The sequence below is a fragment of the Lissotriton vulgaris genome, chromosome 4_1, assembly GCF_964263255.1.
Source record: "Lissotriton vulgaris chromosome 4_1, aLisVul1.2, whole genome shotgun sequence".
Taxonomy (NCBI): Eukaryota; Metazoa; Chordata; class Amphibia; order Caudata; family Salamandridae; genus Lissotriton; species Lissotriton vulgaris.
In genome coordinates this window covers 836551234-836578107 of record NC_141691.1, presented here as the reverse complement: position 1 = coordinate 836578107, position 26874 = coordinate 836551234, and the positions used below count along the sequence as shown (strand labels likewise).

Below are 26874 nucleotides of genomic sequence, written 5' to 3'. Positions count from 1 at the left end.
GGCAACAATGACCTCTTGGAGCATTATGCATCTCAAGCCGCTGAAGAACTTCCGGACTGCAATCTCCAAGACTTGTAATAAATTCACGTTATTCTTGGATTGATTTTTTCCAACTGTTTTGACTTTTTCCTTTAACATTTTTTAATACACTTAAATTGAATTATTTTCATATAATAACTTTCTAAGTATGCTCACGCATTAGAACTCTGTTTTCGTTATTGCCCCTTACGTCTCCACTCTAACCAGGGATCGGTGATGTATTGCCTATGCAAACAAGCTATTTACTCGCTAAATTAGCCTAAACCCGACATCCATTTTGAAACCATGTCTATTCTTTGTGCATATGCCTCTCTCTGCCTGCCTGTTATTCACAAAGCCCTTTCACACAAATTTACTCTTCTTCAGCCTGTGCTCACAAGCTGGCGATCTTGAACAAAAAAAACTTCATTGTTTAGGAACTGGTTGGCACAGTGTGGTAATCGTATCCTATCTTTATTTTCATTATACAATTAAGTCATTCATGTCTAATAGCTATTATTCATGTCACATGGAACTGTAACATGTAATGTGGAATTCACTGATGCAGGAGCTTCGGTTTCAATACAGCAGAAGCTGTTGGGGTTTGCCTCAGCTCAATGCCTTTGCTCTCGGCACAAGAACTTTTTTTTGAAAGAGCTGAAGACAATAATGTATGGTTTGACCAGAAGGGTACCAAATGTGATTCTCAGAAGCGCAATGTTTGTATGCCTCCTCAAAGTTCCAATGTGGGTAGAACTATTACCAATTCTGACACGCACCAGATAGAATCTATTGTACAACAGATTCCTGACTGTTCTACTGTTGAAAATTTTCTGTTACAAAAAAGCAGTAACAGGGTACCTAAAAAGTGTGATGATTACATTTTGCAAGGAATGTTTTATTAGTTTTCTTAGAGGATACATGTGGTAATCGGATCCTACCTTTATTTTCCTTATAGAATTTAGAGTCATTCAACTCTAATTGGTATTTTTGATGTCACACGGAACTGTAACATGTAATGCGGGATTCACTGATACAGGAGCTTACGTTTGAATCCAGCAAAACAGCTTACAGTTTGCCTCAGCTGGATGCCTTAGCTATTGCACCAGTGGGTCCATTTATGGCACTTAAATAAAGACACTTTATATATACCTTTCAAACTCCATCGCTTTATTACACACAGGCACTTTCTTACACACACCTGATTTCACCATTTGTCTTCTGTGGAATTGCAACATTCTGCATTATATTCTTCACGATTATTTCTTTATTCCTGCTTGCTAAAACACTACATTTGAGTCTTCAGACCAGTAGGGGTAAATTGTTTGCTTCCCACTCCCTGTATAGTATAAATGCATACTAACACTACTTACACAGGTATGCTACTGCACCAGTATCCTGCAGCGCCCACAGCACATCACTTTACAACAATTACCTCACAGGTTAAGCTCACGGTTTCATCCCCGTGTCATCAAAGCGGTGACAGTGAATAGTTTGCTTTCTACTTCCGCTATAGTGTAAACGCATACTAACACCACCTGCACAGCGATGCTACAGTGGCCAGTATGCTACAGCCCCCAAAACACATCAGTTTACAGCACTCAGCTCACGGTTTAGGTGCACACTTTCATCCCCGAGTTTACCGGCCCCTCACATTAGCACCATCTCGCCGTTGGCAAAACAGCACTTTCACACCAGTAGGGGTAAATACTTCAGCACATCAGCTTACAGCACTCAGCTCACGGTTTACACGCACGTTTTCATCCCCGAGTGTACCGGCACCTCAACTCAGCACCATCTCAATCTGGGCAAAACAGCACTTTCACACCGGTTCAAGACTGGACTACGGAAGCACCACTCTTTGCGGTCTTCCTAAATACAAACTAGCACCGCTCAGGGCATCACTCAATGCGACGGCCAGGCTGGTCTCCGGAATAAAAAGAAATAACCACATCACCCCGGCCCTTAAGGCTTTGAACTGGCTACCTTACGAGTCAAGGATACAACTAAAGATCGCCTGCATGACACATAAAGCCTTACACAGCAACACTCCCAGCTATTTAGCACAAAAGCTAGAACGGTCGGGAGGTGGCAGACAATTGCGAAGCGCAAGCGCACTACTACTAAAACCTCAATCCTTCCACAAAAAGAGAACTGGATGCAGAGCTTTCTCAGGTATCGCACCGAAGATCTGGAACAACATTCACCCAGACTTATGCAGAATCCCTTCCTTTACCACCTTCAAAAAGGAAGCGAAAATGTTTCTCATGAACAAATTGTCATCCTAAACCTTTAACTCCTAGAAGCCTACTTGCCTTTGCTTGTAATCATACAGCAATGTCTACCTCACCTATATTGTATTATATGAGATTCCCGATTGTACGTACAACTTGTGATAATTTTGTCCTGTAAAGCGCCCTGACAACCCCATGGGTTTTGTCTGCGCTTTGCCTCTGCTTTCAATCAAACAGCAATGTCTACCTCATCTGTATTGTAATATATGCGATTCCCGATTGTGATAATCAGGTACTGTAAAGCGCTCTGATACCCCCGTGGGTCATGTCTGCGCTATATAAAACTTTATAAATAAATAAAATAAGTTCACACTCCCTCTATAGCACCCCCTAACCACCCTACAGAGCTCACAGCGCTCCTACCCTCAACATTTTTCACCCTTTTTTCCCCTTACTCGCTTCATCAGAATCACAAAATGGCGGGCAACACTTCCTAGTTGCAACCGCTCGCACCGCTCACAGCCAATTAGCAGCAAGCTCGTACTCGTAACGCCTCAGCCAATCAGATGGCCGAATTCCCAAATATCAGATATCTGTAAATTTCGATATTTCTTCATAACTACTGAATGAATGTACACCAAATAAACAAAAACGTGCTTTCTAGACCAAGACCCTTCTTCCTGTCAAATTTGGGGTAATTCCATTCACCCGTTCGACCTGTAGCCTTGTCTAAAGTTTCATATGAAAATTAACATGGAGAAAACACGTTTTTTGAACCCCCTGTTTTCTCCACCCCCTTAACAAATCACCCCCAAACTTTCAATATAGGAGCTGATAGGAACAAAGAATTAGTTTTGAAAATTTCATGAAGATTCATCAAAGGACGCCAAAGTTATAAGCAGAATAAAAAATGCTCTTCCTATGGAAACTAGGTCCTAACTATAACTACCTACTGGCGACCAGTAGGTTTATATATCACAGTTCTTCGTTGTACCAGAGTGATTTGGATGGTCCGGAACCCGCCATGGAGCACAGGAAGAAAACCGGCAGTGGCGAGGTTATCTCAACCTCGTTGTGGGCTGCAAGCATTGTCTTCGTCGCCCCTGCCTTATGGACACCTGCAATCTGAGGCTGAGGCGTACCAGGGGAGCAGAGGAAGCTTTTTTGCGGACAATCAAGATGAAAAACAGAACATCGCATTTTCTTTTGTTTTGTGGACTCACTCGGCTTCACTCCCGCACCCACGCACATGACTTTAATTTTACTCCATCCCCCCAGCACTTACCCCAATGGTCCACTCACAAGGGACTCTGGGACCTGTAGTTTTCCAAGATGCACAGGAAATTACACAGGTGTGCTGCCTCAAGTCTTTCTGGGGGAGGTGCGGACTCGTCACATCGAGTTCAAAAGAGAGGCGGGACTTTGAGCACAGTAACACTTTACCTGTGGAGGCTTTGGGCGCTGACGAAGGCACAACAACAGCCAGAAATGCATCCGCCATTATCCACAATAAAGCCTCCAAATGTTTCCCCTTGGGTCTCTGTTCTCTTTTTTCGGAAGGAGTTCTCTCTGTATATATATATATATATATATATATATATATATATATATATATATATATATATATATATATATATATATATATATATCCAGCAAAGGCGGTTCCTTTCCCTCAGCTCCAGGTGCTACAAAGACGGGTGCGTTGCCCTCGCGGTCGAACCTCACCACATTCAAATGTCCACAACACCTCCCAAACGGAAGTAACAGGGCCGCACACCAGCAGAAGTTGTATCACAAAGATTTTATTTTCCAAAATTCCTTTTCCTTGCCAAACACAGCATCCAACAAAAGCCCACGCTTTCCGGTATCTCTAATACCTTGGTCACGGCCGATTTACAGCATTTAACAAAAAGAGTGCTTTTGAGACCAAGAGCTACGTTTCTGCCAAATTGGTGTAAATCCATTCAGCAGTTCAGGCTGTAGCTGCGTCACACGTTTCCTATTGGAAATTAACATGGAGAAAAATGAGTTTTGGGACTCCCCCTTTTTCTCTGCCCCGGCTTGACAAATCACTCTAAAATTTCAAGACAGCAGCTGACGTGACTGACCCATACGTTTTGAAAATTCTGCGAAGATTTTTCAAAAGGTGCAAAAGTTATTGGCAAATCAAAAAACGCTCTTTCTATTGAAACTAGGTCCTAACTATAACTACCTACTGGCGACTGCCAGTCAGTAATATATCGCATAGGTACACATATGTGGAGTTAGGTATAGAAAATCTATACTTAGCTGTCTACATTTTGGATTCAATATTTTGTCCTCAATATTCTGTGCCATCGATATTCTAATTGCTATATTCAGGGTGCAGACCAGCAATCTCAGCGGTCATACTTATTGGCAGGCTGCTGGAGAGATGGAGTAACGTTAACAAATTCTACCCCGGTCTATCAAAGCTAAACTTTGCCAGTCTGCTTCAACTTTAAGTGAAAGCAATACCATACCAAACTCAATGTTAAGCCGCTTTTGAATCCCAAATGTATGTCCCATGTTTCTGTACTTGGTGAATCACCCTAACAGTAGGGTATTGAGGTAATAGATATTTGCTGGGTACCTTCTACTCTTGCAGCTCCTGTTTCACTGCACTTCTGAAGTTGAGGCTAGAATGGAAAGTCCCTTGCAAAGTAAATTTGTGTGTCCTGCTCCTAATGTTGCCATTTCTCATTGACCAGGTTTGTTTTCCTGTGCAGGGGACTCCTGTTACTAGTTTCTTGGTAGGTACCTTACATTACATCTGAGTGGTAAACTCTGCTGGCGATGGAGACTAGCACGAAGTTAGCCTCCTTCAATATGGTTGACTGCCATCCCCATTAGAAAATTGTGTCTTGGTGGGCAGCTGGCCGTAGCTGTTCAGTAGGCACTCCAGGATTGAGAAGTTGCCTGTTGGCCCTTCATGGTGGATTTCCTGACTAAGTGAAAGTGGTCATTCATATCATGTTCATGTGTACATGTGAGTTGGTGCCCTCTTGCCACCGTACATGTGTCTTGTCCAAAGCTGTGGGTTGCCATTGAGGCAGCTGTAGACCTTGCTGGTAGCTGTTTCTATTTATTTCCCTGCATGTCACTGAGCTGCTCCTTTCTTTCATACCTCCAATCATAGGCTATTGTAAGTGAGGTTGTTTCAGACCAACTAACTCTTCAACATAGCACAGAGAAGCTCTGTGTGTTCCCCCTACTAATAATAACATATTCTTACAAATCTACCTGTGACCTGAAAGAATCAACACCTGCACATGAATTGGTACAGCTTATAGGCCTCACCTTTTGGCTTTACCATGCTTTTTGCCAATACAAAAATAAAAATAAAAGATTATTGGCAATGCTGAAGAGCACTGGCAAGCCTAAAAATCAAGCGCAGTAAGGAGTATGTGCATGCATTACCACACACATTAGCTCACGCTTCCTGATGCTATGGCCACCCTTGCGTGATGCTGTAAAAAAAAAAATTTAAATGTATTACCATAATTCATATTAATCAAATACTAAAACACGTAACAAAAGACATATACAACATTTGTACAACAAAATATGATTACAAAACTCAAAGACACATAAACTTTCAAATAAAATACCTTCAAAATATGTAACAAATTAAATAAAAATAATAACTAACTCCAATTAAAAGCATAAAAAATAAGAAACAATTCAATACACCACAGTAACTACAATCCTACAAGTGTTAGGGATAAACATACAGTGTGTGTGTGTGGGGATCTGATTTACTAATTCAATCTAACAAATGTTAGGGAATATCCATGCATGGATGCAGTCAGATATTTGATTTTAACTCCAGTTCAACTAACAGGGAGAACTGCAAGCAATAGAGGGGGGTCAGATTTACTATCTAATTCCTATTTAACAAACAGGAAACGTGCAGACATTGGGACTGTTGGGGTTAACATTTACTATTCAATCTCCAGTCTCAAAAACATTGGGGAATGTGTGAACATGTAGGGGTCACAAGGAACAGGAGTCAGCGTAGAGCGGGGGTGGCGCATCCATATGCGCCAGAAATACCATTGGGAATGTTGACAGCATTGCCACACGGTGGGGACTGGTCCTCCCTTATGGAATGGGAACAGCTGGGACTTCAAATGGTGGGAGATTTATACGAGGACGGAAGGCTGCTGCCCTTCCAGGCGGTGCAGGAGAGGAATGGCCTACCAGATGGTGGCTTCCTAATTCATGTAGCGGTAACGGCAGCAATTCGGAGGCACTGGAAGGGGGGACAGGTGGAACCAGTGACTACCATGACTTGTCAATACGTTGCAATGGCGGCAGGAACATTTAAGGCGATCACTTGTCTTCACTCTCGGCTGTTGCATGAGGGTTTGCGACCGCTGGAAGGCTTGAAATTAAAATGGGAGGCGCAAATAGGCAGATCAATACCAGATACAACCTGGGCCGCATTCTTGCGAGAACATGGAAGGGGAGTAGGAATGCACGTTTACAGCAGGTGCAAATTTTTATATTGCACAGAGATTACTTGACCCAAGGGAAGATTCGGAAATACTTCCGGATACAGGATGCGGCTTGCCCTAGAGGCTTGGAACCGGGTGTGGAACTGGAGCACATGCTCTGGAACTGCCCATTGTTGGGGCAATACTGGACTGAGGTTGGGGAACTCCTCAACGACGTAACTGACAGACAATTAGATTATGATTTGGCAGTATGCCTGCTACACTGGTTCCCACACACAACCAAAACCAAATTGACTGGCAAATTCATTGACCTGGGGTTAATATTAGCTAAGCGGGAAATCACCTGGCACTGGAAATCAAGAGAGGGGCCGTCGAGCTAGAGGTGGAGAACTGAACTATGTAAATAGGCAAGCAGTGAAAGCTTCATTAGATTGCGACAGGCCAAACAAACTAATAATGAGAAAGCTTTGGAAATGGCTAGGGCATGGGAGGCGTTAGTGCAGGCCTTGCGGGATTCGCAGGGGACTGATGAGGATTAATATATGTGAACAGCACATGTGATGCTTAATATGTGTATTGTATTTTGAACGTTACCTGTATGACTACTAAAATGCAGTAATATATACATCTGGAATGTGCCCACACCAACAGCCAGGGGGGGAGGCTTTGGGATTAGTTGGGAGATAATACGGAGACATATTTGACGAATACAAGTTGTGGATTGTACTCTGGAATGTATAATGATAAAAAACCTAATAAAATATGTTTTCAAAAAAAAATGGAGGGGGTCAGGTTTTTTATTGTAATTGCAATCTAACAAACGTTGGGCATAGAGTGTACACGTGGAAGGGATAGGATTTACTATTCCAACTTCAATCCAAGAAAAGGTGGGGGAAAGTGTTTACATTGGGGGACGGATCAGATGTACTATTCTTACTTCAGTCTGACAAACATTTGAGAAAGTGCATACGTTGGGGGATGGTGAGTCAGATTTACTATTCAAAATCTGCTCCAATAAACATTGAGGAAAGCACATATATTAGAGGACAAACAAATACAATTCTAATTCCAGTCTGACAAACATTGAAGAAAGTGTCAACATGGTGGGGGGGGGGGGGGGTTGTGCTAGATCTAATCCAACAAAGTTGGGGAAAGTGTATTTATAGGAGCCGGATGTGGTGTTATAACTCATGTCTATAAACCATTGTGTAACTTTTATACATTGGGGGGTGATGAGGTACAAGCTACTAGTCTAACTCCAGACCAACAGTATTTGGAGAAAAGCATACATTGAGTGAGGCACAGTTAAATATTGTGGCAGATTTACAAATAATTCACATAGGGAACCCCACAGTAGCTTTGCTGCATACAATGAGAGGGAGAGAGCAAGGGCAGCCTTATATCTACTAAGAAATGACAGGGTCCCTCCCCCTCCCCAGCGGTGCCACACAGGCTACCTAGAGCCACATACACCCCTAGTATAAAGGCGACTACATCATATCAAGCATAGATTTTATACTGAAAGGGTACCTTTCCAGTACAAAGTAACATACCTAAACAAACTTTAAAACGTTATTACTTCGGATATGTGCTGTACAGTCCAGCACATAGGCAAAGTCAGAAAAGTAAAACATTTATCTTTTTTAGTGTCTGCCTCAAAGTGCCACTGTTTTTTGGCATAAAGTCATGTCAACTATTGTTAGTTGATAGCGTTTTGTGCCACAAACCTCGGGTGGTTGTATGAGAACTCCCATGTACCACCAATGAAGTGTCCCTTGGACTCGACATTATGCCAAGCTGTTTAAAGCACTGCGTTGTGTAACTTTCAGGTATATTTCCAGCACAAAACATGTTTTCTGTTCTAACTCCAGTCCAACAAACATTGTGGAAAATATATACACTGCCTGGGGAATGGCAGTATTTACTGTTCTAACTCCAGACCAAACATTTTCTGGGGTAAATGCATACTTATGGGAGTGGGGCAAATTTACTATTCTAACTCCAACCCAACAAACTCTGGGGAAAGTCAATACATTGGAGGGGTCAACGTTATTATTCTAACTCCATTGTAACAAACATTGAGGAAAGTGTACATTGCTTGTGTGTTGCCCATTTACCATTTTAGAAGTATTATAAAAAAAACATGTAAAACATTTCTTTGTTTTTAATATTCTCACATTTAACTTAATGTTTAGAAAAATAAAACATTTTTAAGTAGGCAGAATACCTCAAATTCAAACCTACAACAAACACAAACTGAAAAAATCCCTGTAACATAAAATATTTATACAGAGAGCATTATTGTTCATTTTAAAATACCATATTTAAATTTGTATGTGATTGAAAAATATTTTTTTTAATACAAAATGTCTAACCAAACCCACACTATGCCCATGTTAGAAATGGGGTTTCTGGTTGGCAGAGATTTGCACCCTGTCCAGGCAACAACCACAATCCTAGTCAGAGTAAGTCAGATACACACTTTAAATTAACCTCTGATCACCATCTGGTAGCTTGGCACAGAGCAGGCAGGCATAAAGTAAGAAGCAATGTGTAAAGTATTTGAGCAACACTCCTAACAGCAAACCAGAGCAAACACCACAGAAAAAAATACCACACTTGGTCAGAAAAGCTATAGCTTAATTTAATGAACAAAACAAGAGCACAACAACAAACATCTAATAAGTATAACCGGAGTTATGAACTTTTAAAGAATAAACTGAAATGTAGTGCTTAAAAGCATAAAGTGCCAACTGGAGCTATCCGGTCGCTCTAGACCAGTTCAAATTCAAACGCTCAGGCCGACTGCGATGGAGCGCGAAGCAGATACAGGGACCAGCCTTGGCCAGCTGAAACAGTACCTTGGTTCACAGCTGCATCGAGGTCGAGATGCAAGTATCAAAGGAGGCAAGACTCTCAGATGGCAGGCTCCTGGTGCTGTAGGTAGATGGGTTGATAGTCATTGATGTCCCTGAGACTTCAAACTGAAGACAAGCCAACAAGCCCTTGGAGGCACTCTGGTTCTGGGTTGAAGAGATACATGTCCAGTCCTTCTCACTTCCAGACAATAGGGCAGCAGGCAGCAAGTCTGCACAGCAAAGCAGGGGTCCAGTAGAGTGACAGTGCTTTCAGCAGCACAGAAGTCCCTCTTCCTGGCAGAGTATCAACAGGTCCAGAAGTGTACTGAGTTGGTGGTGTCTGAAGTCCAATGCTTATACCCAGTTGTCAGAGTTAAATAACAAGGACCCCCTGAAACAATTGTAGAATCCTAGGGCAGGGCAAATAAACAATGGTAGAAAAAACCCCAAGGCAACTAAAGGTCAGTGGCAATTAACAGACCATATAAATTACAGGCATGGTGATAGGAACTCAGTGTAAATAACAGTGCATTTAAAAATTAATTTATTTAATACAAATTAGTTTTAAAAAGATTCTAGTGTGTCATCAAACAACTGATTACATATACATTACAATATCCTCACATAATTCACAAGGGTACACAGTGCAATGGACAAACATGAACACAAAATAATGAAGACAAAAATTCATACGAAAATGTGTTATTTGAATCAAAGAGAATGTAAACACTGATGATTTAAGTGACTAGTTGATGGATCTTCAACGCGCGTTTCGGCATACACTACGCCTTCCTCAAGAAAGCCAAAGAAATTCCTAAATGTGAAATTAAAAATAAGGTACATGACACATACTAGAAAATGTTTTTAACTATTTTGTATAAAATAAATGAATGTTTAAATGCACTGTTGTTTACACTGAGTTCCTTACATCATGTCTGTAATTTATATGGTCTGTTAATTGCCACTGACCTTTAGTTGCCTAAGGGGTTTTCTACCACTGTGCTTATACCCAGTTGTGCCTTTGAAGTGGAGGAGACTTCAGAGTCGTAAAGTTAGAACTCCTAACATTAGGACTCCTAAACTGAGAAAAATCCTAACTTTAAGACTTTCGGTATTCACAGAAGGCATTTAGGAGTCCTATCTTCCGGGAATACCAAAATGAGTAAGTGCCTTTCTCTGAATACCAAAATGGTATTCAGAATGGTAGTAAGTTTAGGATTTTGTCTTAAGTTAGTTATGTGAATCGGGCCCAGAGAATACATGCACTTTAGCACTAGTTAGCAGTGGTAAAGTGCCCTGAGTCCTAAAGCCAACAAAAAACACTTTAGCAAAAAGGGAAGATGGAAAGCAAAAAGTTTGAAGTGACCCTGCCGAAAGGGCCATTTCCAAAAACCCACAATCTTTAATAAAATAGTGTTTAAAAATTATATTAAGTATTTTAAATTAAAATATTAGCTTGAAATACAATTAAGTAATTACAAATTATGCTATACATGACTGGGCTCTGGTCACCCTCAGCACTCCACTCATCACAGGTGACTAACACCCACACAGCACGTCCTTCGATGCACAGAATCGGTGTGGCCACAGGGCCGGACCCTTCTTCCACCCTGCCACATGCGGCCAGCCCTCACTGGTAGCTGTTGGCCAAGCATTGCCATGCACAGCGGCGGTACACAAAGAACACATTTTCATATTTTTGCAGCATTCACAGATCTTAGGTTGGATTCACAAACACTGACTCCAGACCCCGCACCGAATACTCTATGAACATCCAACTCTTACTATGCATGGCCTCTGGCCAAACCTCCAGGCCAAGCACCCATACCTCTGCAGGCTGATAAATCATAAGCAATGGCCACTGCATGGTATTGTGCACAAAAGGTCGCTCGACAGCAGACAGCTAAAGCTGTCTGTACATCTAAACCTCCCTGTTGGCGAGACATGAAAATACCCAAGGGCATGGCTATGTTCTCTTTCCTGAATAAAAAGATGAGTTCTCTACCCATTGCCTCGCATCTTGTGCCCAGCTCTGGAAAGAGTGCTGAAGTACACTCTGGAAAGGATGCACACTATCTGACACGAGTCTTGGGGGCGACAGCCTCCCCCTGCTCTTAACAAACGCAGGGACAGCTACGGGGAGGCCAAGGGTCTTGTTACGCCACTGGGGAGGTATGCAGTGCCTACATCACTCCAATCTTACTGCATACAAGGATACGCCTGTGCCTCCGTGCATTCTCCCGTTAATTAGATGATTCAACTGGAAATCTCCCCAAAGTTGTAATAATACACTTACCTATGGAAGCCGTTGCTTGACACTATACTATTTAACTAAATATTCTTGAAAGGTATAATACTTGCTGGACAGCAACATTATTTATTGAGCTATACTTACTTCTCTCCTGTAGCTAAGCCTGTGTTGTCGTCCAGAAATAAGTCTTGACTCTGACTTTGCTACTGTATCAAAATCAAAGCATAAAATCTTGCCTGACAATGACAAGAGGCGACAGGAAATAATTTGTACAAGGACTGCCCTGGTGCCTATGAGTTTCTTAGGCCCTCAGTAACTAATCTGGCAGTCAGAAATGCAGTGAGGAACAGCAAATTCTGATTGTTTTCACAGCCCCAAGCATTAAAGGGGCTATTTAGTGAAAAATGCAATTCAGTTCTCTTATCCCAACCCTGCATCACTAAGACGCAAACTTGATAGCCCAAGAACTCATTGCTTTGTACTGTCTAGTTGCTTTACTTAATTACTGTAATATTCACTTGACAGACCCTTTCTGTGTTTGATGTCTCTGTCAGATTCACAACCATCAGTGTAATATCTAGAATTGAGAAACTAATCTATAATTTCCCCAGTTGTATTTTTTTCTTATTTGGTCGCAAATGCATTGACTTCCCGGAATTGCGTTTCACGTCACATGGTTGGATGAAGTTGTGGGATATATTAGAATTTTTCATTAATTAAAAAAAACTGGTTTGAGATGGCATGAGCTTAAAAGTTTTAAATGGTATCAAAAGTCAATTCAAAGCGATAAATGGATGGGCACACCGGCCAAGGGACTCTATCTCCAGAGCTTACAATGAATTCTTTGGTCAATATGCCATCCTTCATGGGAGATGCCCTGGCAATAACTTAGTATGATTTTCCCCAGAACCGTTCTTGAATGAATTAGTCTATTTTCCCTTGGAACATGGAATAGGAGTTTGGTTCGACCCTTGTCACTTCAAATCAGCTGCCTGCAAATCTAATAAGAAATTGCTTCTTTGGCGAACTAGTATTGACAAGCACATTGTAACAAAACAAACAACACTATCGTTCACTAATGAACCACAAAACCATTTTAACTCCTTTATTATTCATGTAGTTGAAAAACAGAGGCCATTGTTGGGCTAATGTTTTCTAGACCCTTTCAGTACAAAAGTACTTCGAAACAAAGTTGGGTAAAGTACTGAGGCTTTTTAAAGTTTGTTGAATTTACAAACAGTCACAACTTCACTGTTGCATGAAATTGTACATATAAAGGTGTTGACGCAAATTTAATGTGCACACAAAATGCTTTAACTAATAATGTGTAAAGCTTTCGTTTAAATGAAACTATGCTAAATGCTAAATTTGTAGTGGGTAATCATACGTAAATGTTTATATACCCACAAATGAATAAAAGTGCTGATTTAAATTAGCCTGTCAATGCCATCTTACCTGAAAAACAATGCATTCAAGAAGCAAGGCCTGTTTTTCCACATTGAATAGTTATTTTCAAATTATTTTCTAGTTTAATTTCAAATGCTGTACTTTTCCAGAAGTCTTCTGTTAGCTATTGAATAGGTGTTTGTTATGTATTAAACAACTGATAGTGAGTTCTCACTGAAAGAAGAGGAGACCGGAAGGATGATACATGGGAAGAACTGTGTGGACCGCAAAACATTACAGCTTTAACATTTCTAGGTCTAATGTCTGAAAACCTATTGTACCAACCTGTGAACATGGGGAGTTTGTTTATTCCCTGGAGTTTACTGAAATTCTATTGGAGGATGAAGAAGAAGAAAGAAAATGTTGAAACTTAGAATGTGTATGTTTATAGTAGTGCTTATCCCTAGACTAGCAGCTAGATTGCAAGATTCCATGATTCCCTATCTAACTCTGTGATGGGATACACACTTTTGAGTTTCTGATGACTTTCTTCAAGAGAGATTGCCTTACTTAGATTTTACTGAATTGTCTACTGGGATCTTTGAGCTGAGAATAGTTTCCAGCTTGTTATGCGGAGGCTTTATGCTTGCACCCCTATTCATTTATCAGTGTTCTTTATGGGTATCTGAACTGACACCTTTTTCTCTCATTATTGGAGCTTATCTAAAATAGGGAATTACCTTTCTGGAAAACGCTTGCTTTATTATTACTATATTAACTGTGATTCTAACAAATATTTTGTTCAATTTTATAATCAAATATCGATTGATGGATTATATTAAGTTTTAATCTAAAGACTAATACTTGATGAATAATTAGATATAAGACTAAAAGATTTGAAAATCAAACCCTTTCATTCACGCTCATTTTCTTTGTTGACTGATTTGAAAGTCTTTAATTATTTATTTTTATGTAGATGATTGCTCCTTACTTCTTCTTGTCAATGAGCAAATGTCCATAGAACCAGTGGCGGGGTTATTTAATGATTATACCCGATGATTGAGATACTGGAATAACTACTCCCTCAAGGTTTTTGTGAAGGAATTTTTTCACAAAAAGGTTTTTGCAAGAAAATAAATCACTAAACTTAAAGGCCACTTTTATTGGAATTTGACTTCAACAACTTTAAAAAAACTTTGCAAGTTTCATCAAGCTCAAGAAATCTGATTTCTTTCTCCCAAAAGAAATTACTGAGTCTGAGGTGGATAAATGTCTGTATCTTTGTTCACCCCTACGTTCAAGACTGCATGAGTTGCAGAAAATGTGTAAGGAAATGAAAATTTGGCAGAGCCTCGATTTAACCTTTTAATACTTTTATTTATGCAGGAGCTGGTGCAGATTTCGTCATGCTTGGTGGAATGTTTGCTGGCCACGACCAATGTACCGGGGAGTTGATTGAAAAAAATGGCAAAAAGGTGATGCTATTCTATGGGATGAGCTCTGATACTGCAATGAAAAAGCATGCAGGAAAAGTAGCAGAATACAGGTAAACTCAGTAAATATGTTTTAAAGTATGACTTTAGTGATTGCCCAGGGGCCCCACCTTTGAAGCGCCCCCTCGTAAAGTGATTGTCTGTCTTTGTCTCACCTCAGTCTGTTTCTGCATCTCAACCTCACTCTGCGAGCTTTAGCTCCCATCCTGTGTATCTCAACCTATCCAAAACTCAACACTCTTTACCTTTCTATATATCTCTTTGTCTCCTTACCTAGCTCTTGCTCTATCATCTCTGCCTACCTACCTGATCTAACCTTTCTTTACCTCTCCCTTTCTACTTATCTGTCTTCCTCCCTCTAACTTAGAGTTCACCCCACCTTCCTCTGTCTACCTTGATTTTCCCACTGCCCTTGCTTTCTACCATGCATTGCCTTACATCACCTCTGTCTATCTACTTCTATATTTTTCTATGCCTCGTCTATCTCTGCCTCATGTCTTTACCAACTCCTTTCTACAGCTACCTCTGTATCACTGCTCTGTCCGTCCATCCACCTCTCATTCTCTAACACATTTATCTTCTCATATGTCTCTCTCCTTATTCTTTTTCCCTCTGTTTCTACGTACCCCAATATCTCTATATCTCACCTGTCTCTCTACTTCAGCTCTTTTCTTTCTACTACTTATCTCTTCCCACCCTTGACCTTTCTTGCTTTACCATTCGTACTGCCTCACCACTCGTTACCTAACCACTCTTTCATTCTGTGCCTCTAACATTCTTCTATCTCTTCCTCACCTCTCTTGGCATTCCGTTCTCATTCACTCTGTCCTTCTCCTGCATTATGCCCTATCCCATTTCTCTTAATCAGTAGGGCCCAAGGTCATTGTCTAGCTGTAGAAGTTTACAGATAGAAAGAGGTAAGGAGGAGCAAAACTGGAGAAGAGAATTAAAGAGAACATAATGAGATTTCACCGAGTGAATGATGAAAATCCTCAGTGCCCTTCAGTGTTAGAGTGAAATTGATAGTTTTGCATGGGGATTTATTTATGATTGTTACTGTCCATTATTTAAAGGTACAAATTAACGCACATGGGGTATATATCTTATTTTGATATTAAGCAGTATTACCCTAGTATCCCATAAGACATCCTTATCTTCTCCTTTCTACAATGAGATGAAGAGGCTGGGAAGATTCATGTGCAAAAAGAAATGGTTTCATCAATGATTGTTCAATCTTTATTTTGTTCCCATTTCTAAAAGTTTACATACAATTTTGTATTGTTTGGCAACATATGGGCTGGAATTAGAAGGAAATAGATAATAAAGTCAAAGGTTTTCCAAACATGTGGAATTTTAGTTTGCGATCTGAACATCATCTGCGCCAGCTTGTCACCTATGTACTACGTGCACGGCAGCCATTTTAGATATCATGGTCTCCCTGTCCACGATCGATCGCCAGCGCGTCCCTCTGACCCAGCAAGCATCCTCCGCGCACCCTGGCTCCCCCTCCCTCCTCCTTATGAGCATGACCCTTCTGCATGACCCTGTCCTTGGGAGTCACGCCAGCGCCTGACCAACACCTCCTCTCCTCCCATGAATGCCCCTCTGTTGATAAACCTCCCCTCTGCACTGGATTGTCCACGCAGCATGAATACCACTCCATTGATGGCCCCTCACCCCGTGTCCGACTGTCCACACAGGTCCGAGGCCATTGCCTAAGCCGGGAGATATCATTTACTGCCCCTTATTGTATGAGGTCGCTCTCCTTCAAAGGACCCTCTATTGATCCAGGCCTCCCCACCCCCTGTGATATGATCAGGCGCACACATCCTAAGACTCGACGGAACACTCAGCTGCGTGATGACCCCCTCCTCTTATCAGCAGGTTGAGGACCTCCATTGTGAAGGTATATGGGGGTGGGATTGACACGAGGATTACGGGGATGTCTTTTTCCTTGCTTTACAAAGTTCTGATTGTAATAAAGAAAGGTCACATGCCATAAACCAGTGTATAAGAGGCCAGGCCTCCGAGAGGCTGTTAGAGCACCTCGAGACGATACCTTGTTGTCTGATCTGATGTGTTCTGCTCCGTCGGAATAAACTTCTGTTTCCTGCCTTCTGGTCTCCGGCGCCTGCCTCATTGCTTGGTAAACTTGAATGGTACAAGGGCGGTTAGCGCCGGGCAAATCTTGAGAAAGGTCCTAGCCCTACCTTTTTCCACAATTGGCGTCCCAAAGCGTGGGCCCATCAGCGACACGTGGATCCAGTGGGAGAGGTCCCGATGACAGAGTGAACGACTGCAACGATCGGGAAGAGCTCGTGTCCGATAGACCCTCGTCTGACAGCCGATCATCCGACCTTCACTAGTTCTGAACAGACCTCTCTCGAGTGATCTACGGTCCTGACTGGGAACCATCAGGAGTGCCGCGAACATCACGAAGGAGAGAGGACGATCGGGCGCTGGATCCAGAGGACAGGAAACCGTCCATGCGGTCCGGGTAAGGTCGTGTAAACACGACGAACTGAGAAAAAATTGTTTTGTTTGGATAATACTAGTATTACGCTTTGTTGAAACCTCTGGAGATTCGCTGTCTGCAAACGGAGAAAAACAACAGGCTCTCTCTTTGCAAACAGTGAAGGATAGGTAACGCAGACTTTTGTCCCCGTTGTAATCCGTCGTGCCTATCTTCCTCCCCCACTGTTTCCCGAACTGTCGTTCGTGGATTATTGTCTGGAGATTCTTTTTCTGCAAACAGGGAAGAACAAGGTCTCTCTTTGCAGGGAGAGAAAGAGTAGGTAACGATAACTTTTCGTGCCCACTTATTCTCCCCACTGAATTGTTTTGATTGACCGATTGTTCGGTATTGGTTCGTTTGAGGTATTCACCGCCGGCAAACAACGGAGAATAGAAATATTCTGTCTAGTCTTTGCCCGCCGTGATAAGATAGGTAGTGCAGACTTTTGTCCCCGTTGTAATCCGTCATGCCTATCTTCTCCCCACTGGTTGGTAGCCTGTTTAGCCCGGACCGCTTATTAGAGATGAACCATCCAGCTCCACTGGAGGGCACCCCTAATAAGGACATGTTCACTAAGTATGGACTAGTCGCTATAGCTTACACTAAACTATGGCATAAATATACGAAAAAGAACCCTGAAAGTCAGTGGCCACTGATAGGTTCCTTTAATGATAATAAAATAAAAACATTAGAATATGCTCGACAGTATCGGCATGTGGCACAAAGAAACGGAACAACGAAAGAAAAGAGAAGAAGCAAAAATAGGGAAAGAATTACGAAAGGCAGCCCACCTGGCCGCAAAGCAACTAGAAGAGGAAATAAAAGAAAGAAAAGAAGCTACACAAAACAAAGAATCAGGGTCAACAGGCCAATGTCCTGTTAGGACCCCCTCTGCGCTCTACCCTGAACTGCCCTCCAAACAACGGGCAAACGATGAGTTACTACTAGGTCCCCCAATCATCTACATGCCCCCTCCATATGCTCCCAGCCAACCAAACCTGCAAGCCCCGAGTGTGAGTGAAAGTGACCCTAGTGCTAGTGCACCGGCCCTCACGGCCTCCGCACCAGCCACATTAATAACTTCGTCAGATGACCCCGAGGCTAGCAAACAATCATCAGCCAGGCTAAGTAGGTTAAGCAAAGATGAGCGGGATGGGATCAACAAAATAGCAAAGACATTGGTAGAACGAAGGGAGAGCGAAGAATACACAATGAGCATATATAATTCACATGCCGACAGCCACAGACGGCATTTCATCTTGCGATTCAGCTACCACACCCTGAACGCATATGAAGATAGGTATCAGAGTAAGGGTCCCGCTAAACTAACAACACTGTATAGGAAGATTGATGTTGGAGATGGGACCGAACGTGAGGCGACGGAGCTCTTCATGCAAATGCTTGAGGTCTTCCGCCACCTCGCGGAACAGAAACCAGAAGCCAAGGTTGCGGTCCCTGAAACAACCTCGGCAGAAGTAGCCAATACTATGATGCCTATCAGAGAAGCGGCTCCTTACTGGATCCCGCCACGGGGCCAGGGAATGAGCGATGATATTAATAATGAAAATGCAAAAGGGAGGGTTGTGTACAATTGGGTTTACCAACCATGGGACCGACAGGATATCCTAACCTTCAAACAAACCCTGCCCGATTTAAGAAAGAACCCGACGGCATTTTATACCGAATTAGGCACAGCCTTGGGTTCGACAATAATGACTTTAGCGGACATTGACTTGTTCTTTGGGTTATGCCTGCCAGCTGATGTGTGGAAGCAAATCCGGAAGGCTGACCACACGGATCTGTTTGGACATACCTGGGACCAACTCGGTAAACTAGATAGACAGCGAGAGCCGGGGAGTAAACCAGTGAAAGACATACTGGAACTCCCCGACAAACTGGTTCAGAAGTTAAAAACACTGGTCCCGGAAAGAAAAGTAGACTGGTCGATAGTCACGGCCTGTCGACAGAAACCCCAGGAAGATGTGTCAGAATACTTCTCCCGATTCGAGACAGTGTTCTCCGACTACGGTGGCCAAGACATGACCACCGCAACCGGACAGCACCTGTTTGTGCAAAATTATGTAAAGGGACTAACACAAGAAGTCTCCCAAAAACTGCAGACGAGTGAGAGTAGTTGGGGGGCCTCCAAACCCGCAGCTATCCTTCAGATGGCTCAGTATTACGAGCACCAAAAGAATGAGAATGATAGGGCGTCCGAGAAAAAGAAGAAAGATTTAAAGGAAAGGGTAATGATAGCCCAGATACAGGGTATAGCGGTAGGACGGGAACACCAAAGGGGGAACTACCAATCAACCACCCCCAGAGATCTACCTCCTAAAGATCACACCCCAACATCCCACACTGGACGGAGAGACATTAGCAATGACCAATGCGCCTTCTGCAAAGGGTTCGGCCATTGGAAATCCCAGTGTCCGGTTTTGCTAGAAGTGAATAGAAATAGAGACTCCAGGGATGTGGCAGGTGGTCCGAGAAATAGAGTACAAGGACGAGGGAGCACCAATGACACCAGCAGTGACAGATCAGGGAGACTGAACACATTTGACCGTCCCCGACAGAACCAATATCAGCTGTCCGAAGGTGAAAATGCCCCCAACTTTGCATAGGACTGCCAGGGGCAAGGGAGGGATCCAGTCGAGCTCTGTGTTGACCAGCAAGGTCCTTATGTCACCGCTAAGGTCCTGGGTACAGAGTCTCCATTCTTGGTAGACACTGGGGCGACACGTAGTGTGTTATCAAAACGACTGATTTCAAGGGCACCCTTGTCTGGCTCACACATAACGTCGATAGGTTTCGATGGAACGCCCTCCACTAACCCCCTGTCCGTACCTATTACCTTTGACCTAGAAAACAACACCACTGACGCGACATTTCTACTCTCCTCCAACTCCCCTGACGCCATTATGGGCATTGACTTACTGAAACATTTTCGAGCTACCATTAGGTGTTCCCCAGATGGAATACGAGTCATCCTGTACGACAACCCAGACATGCCCAGATCCCGTCCCCCACGACACATGTGCTCCATAACTGACGCTGACCTGTCCCTGCTTGACACCCTGCCTCCGTACCTGTGGGCCAAAAATGACTCTGATGTGGGGCGAATGATGATTGATCCTATTCACATAACTGTACGACAGGACGCTATGCTCCCGAAACTCCCGCAATATCGGATATCGCCAGAAGGTGAGAAGGCACTGGTAGCGATCATTCAGTCTCTGGTAGATGCAGGAGTGGTTGAAGAGGTGGTTAGCAACGTCTGCAACAGCCCAATCCTACCTATTGTTAAGAAGCAAGGTGAAGGAGATGAGAAAGCGTACCGCTTCATCATCGACTTACGAGAGATTAACAAAGTGGTTGTACCCCAATATCCTGTGGTCTCTGATATCACCACCATTCTGACCCTCATCCCGTCCACTGCCACCACCTTCTCTGTTATCGACCTTAAGAACGCGTTTTTCTCTATCCCCATTCATCCAGACAGCCGTTATCTCTTCGGCTTCACTTTAAAATCCCGCTCGTACCGATTTTGTAGAGCTCCCCAGGGGTACACTGAAAGTCCCAGCATTTATAGCCAGGCCCTCAAAAGACAGCTGGATGCCTTCCAGCTACCAGAGGGAGTGGTGTTGATCCAATATGTCGATGATATCCTTCTGGCGGCCGACACCACCCCGCTTGCAACGACAGCCACCGTCCAACTCCTACACTTTCTTGCAGAAAATGGCCATAAAGTCTCCAAAAAGAAGTTACAGTTCTGCCAGCCACAGGTGACTTACCTAGGCCATCTTCTGTCCAAAGAAGGGAGGAAACTTACACCCGACCGAATCCAAACCATCCTAGACACCCCCATCCCAAAAACACAAAAGCAGGTCCGCTCCTTGGTTGGCCTAACCTCTTTTTGTAGACAGTGGTTGCCTAATTACAGCCTCATTGTGAAACCATTACTTGCCCTGCTGACCAAAGATGTCCCCTCCCCGCTTCCTTGGACCGCTGAGTGTCAAGCCTCCTTTAAGGAATTACGGGATGCACTCTGCTCAGCGCCTGTCCTAGGAACCCCGGATTACTCCAAACCCTTCTCCCTCTTCACCCACGAAAGGGAGGGATGCGCATTGTCTGTCCTAACTCAATCAATTGGTCCTAAGCAGCGCCCTTGTGCCTACTTCTCCGCCACTCTTGATCCTGTAGCCAGAGCTTTGCCTGCCTGCCTTCGAGCAGTAGCCGCCGCTGCTGTCTCTATCCGTCAGAGCGAGGGAATTGTACTTTCCAACTCCCTCACAGTGCTAGTACCCCATGCCGTCGACACCCTCTTGAACCAGACCAAGACCCAACACCTGACTAGCGCACGACTGACAGGGTACGAGTTGACTCTACTTGCACCCCACATCACACTAAAGAGATGCACGACTTTGAATCCTGCCACATTGTTACCCCTGCCTGAAAATGACCCCGACATTCCTCCCATCCACGACTGTGTGACCCTCACGGACGAACAAACTAGGAGTAGGGTTGACCTCCGAGACACTGCTTTTCCTGACCCCGATGGAGAGCTATGGGTAGACGGCTCATGCATCAAACTCCCAGATGGCACCACTTCAGCTGCCTATGCAGTAACAACAGCCCGAACAGTAGTTGAGACAGCCTGCATCACACAACGATCTGCCCAGGCAGCAGAGCTGATAGCCCTCACCCGAGCATGCATCATAGCCGCAGGGACCACCACGAACGTATATACGGACAGCCAGTATGCCTTCGGAGTGGTCCACCATTTTGGGCTCCTGTGGAGGGAGAGGGGATTCCTGACGTCCCACGGCACCCCGATCCTCCACGGAGATCTAGTCTCCGCTCTGATTGAAGCAGTTCTCCTCCCCAAACGATTAGCGGTGATAAAATGTCAGGCACACAAAAGGGTGACAGACTTGGTCGGACAAGGGAATGCATTGGCCGACATCACTGCACGAACCACAGCTGAGAATAGGACGGTGACACGCATGTACATGACCAGGTCACAAGCAGAAACATGGAGTGACACAAGGATAATGATCAGAGACATACAGTCGGCCAGCACCCCTCACGAGCTGACTAAGTGGGCAAGGGTGGGTTTGAAGGATGAGGAGGGCTGCTGGCGAACGAAGGATGCAAGCAAATGGTTGCTACCCGACTCATACCTGATTCCCATACTGACAATGGCTCACTCCCCCGCACACATAGGATCTGCACCCATGATCGAACTCATTTCCAAAGTCTGGCATAACGACAAAAAATCCCTGACTCAGCCAGACGCCTAGTTCAGCAGTGCCTTATCTGTCTGCAACACAACCCCGGGAAAGGAACTGTAGTACCCCGGGGAGGGTTTGGGACCCCCAATCACCCCTTCGAGGTCCTTCAGATGGACTACATCCAACTAGAGAGATGCCAAAGCCTGAAGTATGTACTAGTCATTGTGTGTACCTTCAGCAAATGGGTAGAAGCCTATCCAACCCGTGACAACACTGCCATGACTACTGCCAAAGTACTACTGAAGGAATTCTTCCCTCGCTATGGCCTTTGTCGAATTTTATGGAGCGACAATGGCCCCCACTTCATAGCTGAGGTTATCCAATTAATACTAAAGGGGTTGGGGGTGAAGCAACGATTTCATGCGGTCTTCCACCCCCAATCCGCCGGTCTAGTGGAACGCCATAATGCCACACTGAAGCTGAAACTGGCAAAAATAGTGGCCACCACTGGACTTAACTGGCCGGATGCCCTCCCACTGGCTTTGTTATCGATGCGCTCCACTCCCACCAAGCACCATTTGACCCCCTACGAGGTCGTGTTTGGGCGACCGATGAATCTCTGGACTGCTCCCAAACCGACCTCCATTCATGACGTCCCGGACGTCCTGCTGTCTGATTATTTGTGCAAGTTAACTAAAACGTTGTCTGTCATTCATCAACAGGTGCAGCAGGCCATCCCCGATGCTTCCAGGGGCCCCGGCCATGACATCCAACCGGGAGATTTCGTATTGATACGAAATTTCCAGCGAACCAAGAGTCTGGAACCTCGGTGGACGGGCCCCTGGCAAGTGCTGATCACCACCCGAACGGCACTCCGAGTGGAGGGGAAGAAGCACTGGCTGCACGCGCATCATTGCCGGAAGGTCTCTGCAAACCTGGCCACGACAGAAAACGTCAGCGCCCAAGAAGAGCTCCTGAGCAAAGACCGACCGATATTGGACTGTTATCCCGATACTGAGGCACTCGAACTTGCAAAATTCTCTGATCCCACTGTGCCATCCAGAGAAGGGTATTTCCTGCGTCGAAAGGAGGGAGTTTCGGCTAAGTAGGCCACGGACTAAGTTAAATCTCAGAACGGTGACCTAAACACAATCAAGGGTTGCCGGGAGAGAAGCTAAACGAAGTCTGTGGTTCTGCCCACTACCGAGCCCCTTGAAGGTGATGGAAGCGCCAGATAGGAAGATGATGGAAGCGCCAGATAAGAAGATGATGGAAGCAACAGGAAATACCCAGTATAGAAATCCAAAGACTGACGACCTGCACAAATCAAAGACAATCGCACTCTTCATTGTCTTCCTCTTCTGCCTCCTCCTCATGACCTCCTTCTGGATTCTGGAGGAAAGCACACCGGCTCATGAGACATTGCTACCTACTGCACAGCCAACACCCCTGAAAGAGCATCACCTAATCTCTCTGTCGCCTCAGCTCCGAGAAAGGCGCAGGGAATTCTGGAACAATTCCTTCGTGCAACTGTTGCACCAACACAACCTTGCTGCGAATGCTACGAACTGTTGGATCTGCGGGTTGCTCCCGCATGCCACTGGACACTCCATCCCCTTCATCCCTTCACCCTTCTCAGTTCACGGCTCTTGCCTCGCCTGGTTGATCCTCATGCAAGAGAGCCACAAGGACAACGCCACCTCCAGCCGGACAGTGTCACACTTCTACTCTGGGTTCTGGCTGAACAAAACAGGAAAGACCCCTGCTGCCCTGTGTCCTGCGCTCGCAGGCGCCACCTTCATCAAAGACATTCCAGCCAAAGAACGAGTCGAAGTACAGGTGCTCCACAATCCAGCCAGAACCACCTTCACTCATCTGCAAAAACAAACTACCGCCACTCTGACTGTGGCCCTGTCTGTTATCAACGTCACAGGTCTCGTGTGTCTCGAAGGCCATGGAACGCAACTGGTGGGTCACAGCGCCTGCCGAATCACCAGAACATTGGACGCAGCTGACCCCCCTTCCTTTGTTGCTTCTCCGAATATGTACTTTGTGTGTGGCACCAGAGCTTACACCTGGCTCCCGAAAGGTTGGAAGGGTATCTGTTACATTGCCTTCGTTCTTCCACCCACATATGTAGCCCCTGCCAACCATCACCGGCAGAGGCGTGCAGACGACCTTGGACAAGCCGACTCCACCGGAGCACAGTTCCTGGATGCAGCAAAGGGACTTGTTCCTCTGTGGGGCCCAATGGCAAACAGCCGTGCTATCCGACACCTGACCCAGGCAGTAGAAACAACGATCAACATCACGGATGGCATCCTCGCCAACAACACTGCGGAGCTTCAGGCGGTCCGCCTCGTGACCCTTCAAAATCGTCTTGTCCTAGACGTGGTCCTAGCCGACCGAGGAGGAGCATGCCGCATCATCGGATCCAGCTGCTGCACTTACGTGCCAGACAACTCGCCTTCAGTCTACAAAGCCATTGAGCACGGATATATGATGTTACAACGCGGACTTTTACTCCGCATACCGTTACAACGCGGTTTTTACAACGCGGATCATGTAACAACGCATGTATTTACAACGCATTTTTTTACAACGCAGGTACCTTTACAACGCAGACCATTACAACGTAAGTATTGGTAAGTATATATTAATAAGAATAATATAATAGTAACTTAATTTTAAAAGTATAATTTAAGTATAATTTAATGTAATTTTAAATATTTTAATTTCCGTTAATTAATTTAAATTTAAATTAATGTTACTTTATTTTTACCATGTACCCCTGTACCCCAGAAACTCTAAACTGACCCTAAACACCCCAAAAAAATAAAGTAATTTTTTTAAATATAATTAAAATTAATTATTGTAAATTAAAAAAATTATAACTTTATTTTTACCCTGTACCCCAAAAACTCAAAACTGACCCTCAACCCCAAAAATAATGCAAAGTAATTTAATTTAATTTATTTACTATTAAATAATTTAAATTAAAATTAAATTTAATTTATTTTTACCCTGTACCCCAAAAACTAAAAACTGACCCTGAACCCTAAAAATACCCCTTTACCCAAAAACTAAAAACTGACCCTGAACCCTAAAAATACCCCTTTACCCAAAAACTAAAAACTGACCCTGAACCCTAAAAATACCCCTTTACCCAAAAACTAAAAACTGACCCTGAACCCTAAAAATACCCCTTTACCCAAAAACTGAAAACTGACCCTGAACCCTAAAAATACCCCTTTACCCAAAAACTAAAAACTGACCCTGAACCCTAAAAATACCCCTTTACCCAAAAACTAAAAACTGACCCTGAACCCTAAAAATACCCCTTTACCCAAAAACTGAAAACTGACCCTGAACCCTTAAAATACCCCTTTACCCAAAAACTAAAAACTGACCCTGAACCCTAAAAATACCCCTTTACCCAAAAACTAAAAACTGACCCTGAACCCTAAAAATACCCCTTTACCCAAAAACTGAAAACTGACCCTGAACCCTAAAAATACCCCTTTACCCAAAAACTAAAAACTGACCCTGAACCCTAAAAATACCCCTTTACCCAAAAACTGAAAACTGACCCTGAACCCTAAAAATACCCCTCTACCCAAAAACTGAAAACTGACCCTGAACCCTAAAAATACCCCTTTACCCTAAAACCCAAAACTGACCCTAACCCCTAAAAATACCCCTTTACCCTAAAACCCAAAACTGACCCTAACCCCTAAAAATACCCCTTTACCCTAAAACCCAAAACTGACCCTAACCCCTAAAAATACCCCTTAACCCCAAACATATAACATTTAAAATATAACTATATACTTACCAATACTTACGTTGTAATGGTATGCGTTGTAAAGGTACCTGCGTTGTAAAAAAATGCGTTGTAAAAACATGAGTTGTAACAGTATCCGCGTTGTAATGGATGCGTTGTAACAGTAGTGCGTTGTAAAAAATGCGTTGTAACAAGTGCACACCATTGAGCACCTCCACAGACTTTCCTCAGAGGTTCACCAAGAGCAGGAAGGATGGTCGCTTGGGAGCTGGTTTTGGGACACTTTGAAGAATTGGGGTTGGAAGTTGTTTTCCTTCGTGCTGATACCTGTTGTAATATTATGTGGGTGTTGCCTAGGTATCCAATGTCTGCCACCTTTGTGCGGCCTTGTTTCTAACTGTATGTGCCCAAAGACTTTGGACTTCCGAAATGAGCACATGAGCCCCCTCTATGAAGTAGAAATACGTGGCCTTATGGGGATAAATCCGAACTGACAAGTTGGCGAGACATGTTAAAAGGGAGGACTGTGGAATTTTAGTTTGCGATCTGAACATCATCTGCGCCAGCTTGTCACCTATGTACTACGTGCACGGCAGCCATTTTAGATATCATGGTCTCCCTGT

General features: G+C 43.9%; 1 protein-coding gene across 1 annotated transcript in view; it reads left to right on the top strand.

The window, feature by feature from the left end:
- GMPR (guanosine monophosphate reductase) overlaps nt 1–26874 on the top strand; it is a 491435-nt gene that overhangs the window by 446025 nt on the left and 18536 nt on the right. The window contains exon 8 of the mRNA XM_086965158.1: nt 14612–14771. Within this exon, the coding sequence (XP_086821284.1) occupies nt 14612–14771 (160 nt within the window). The remainder of the gene's footprint in view (nt 1–14611; nt 14772–26874) is intronic.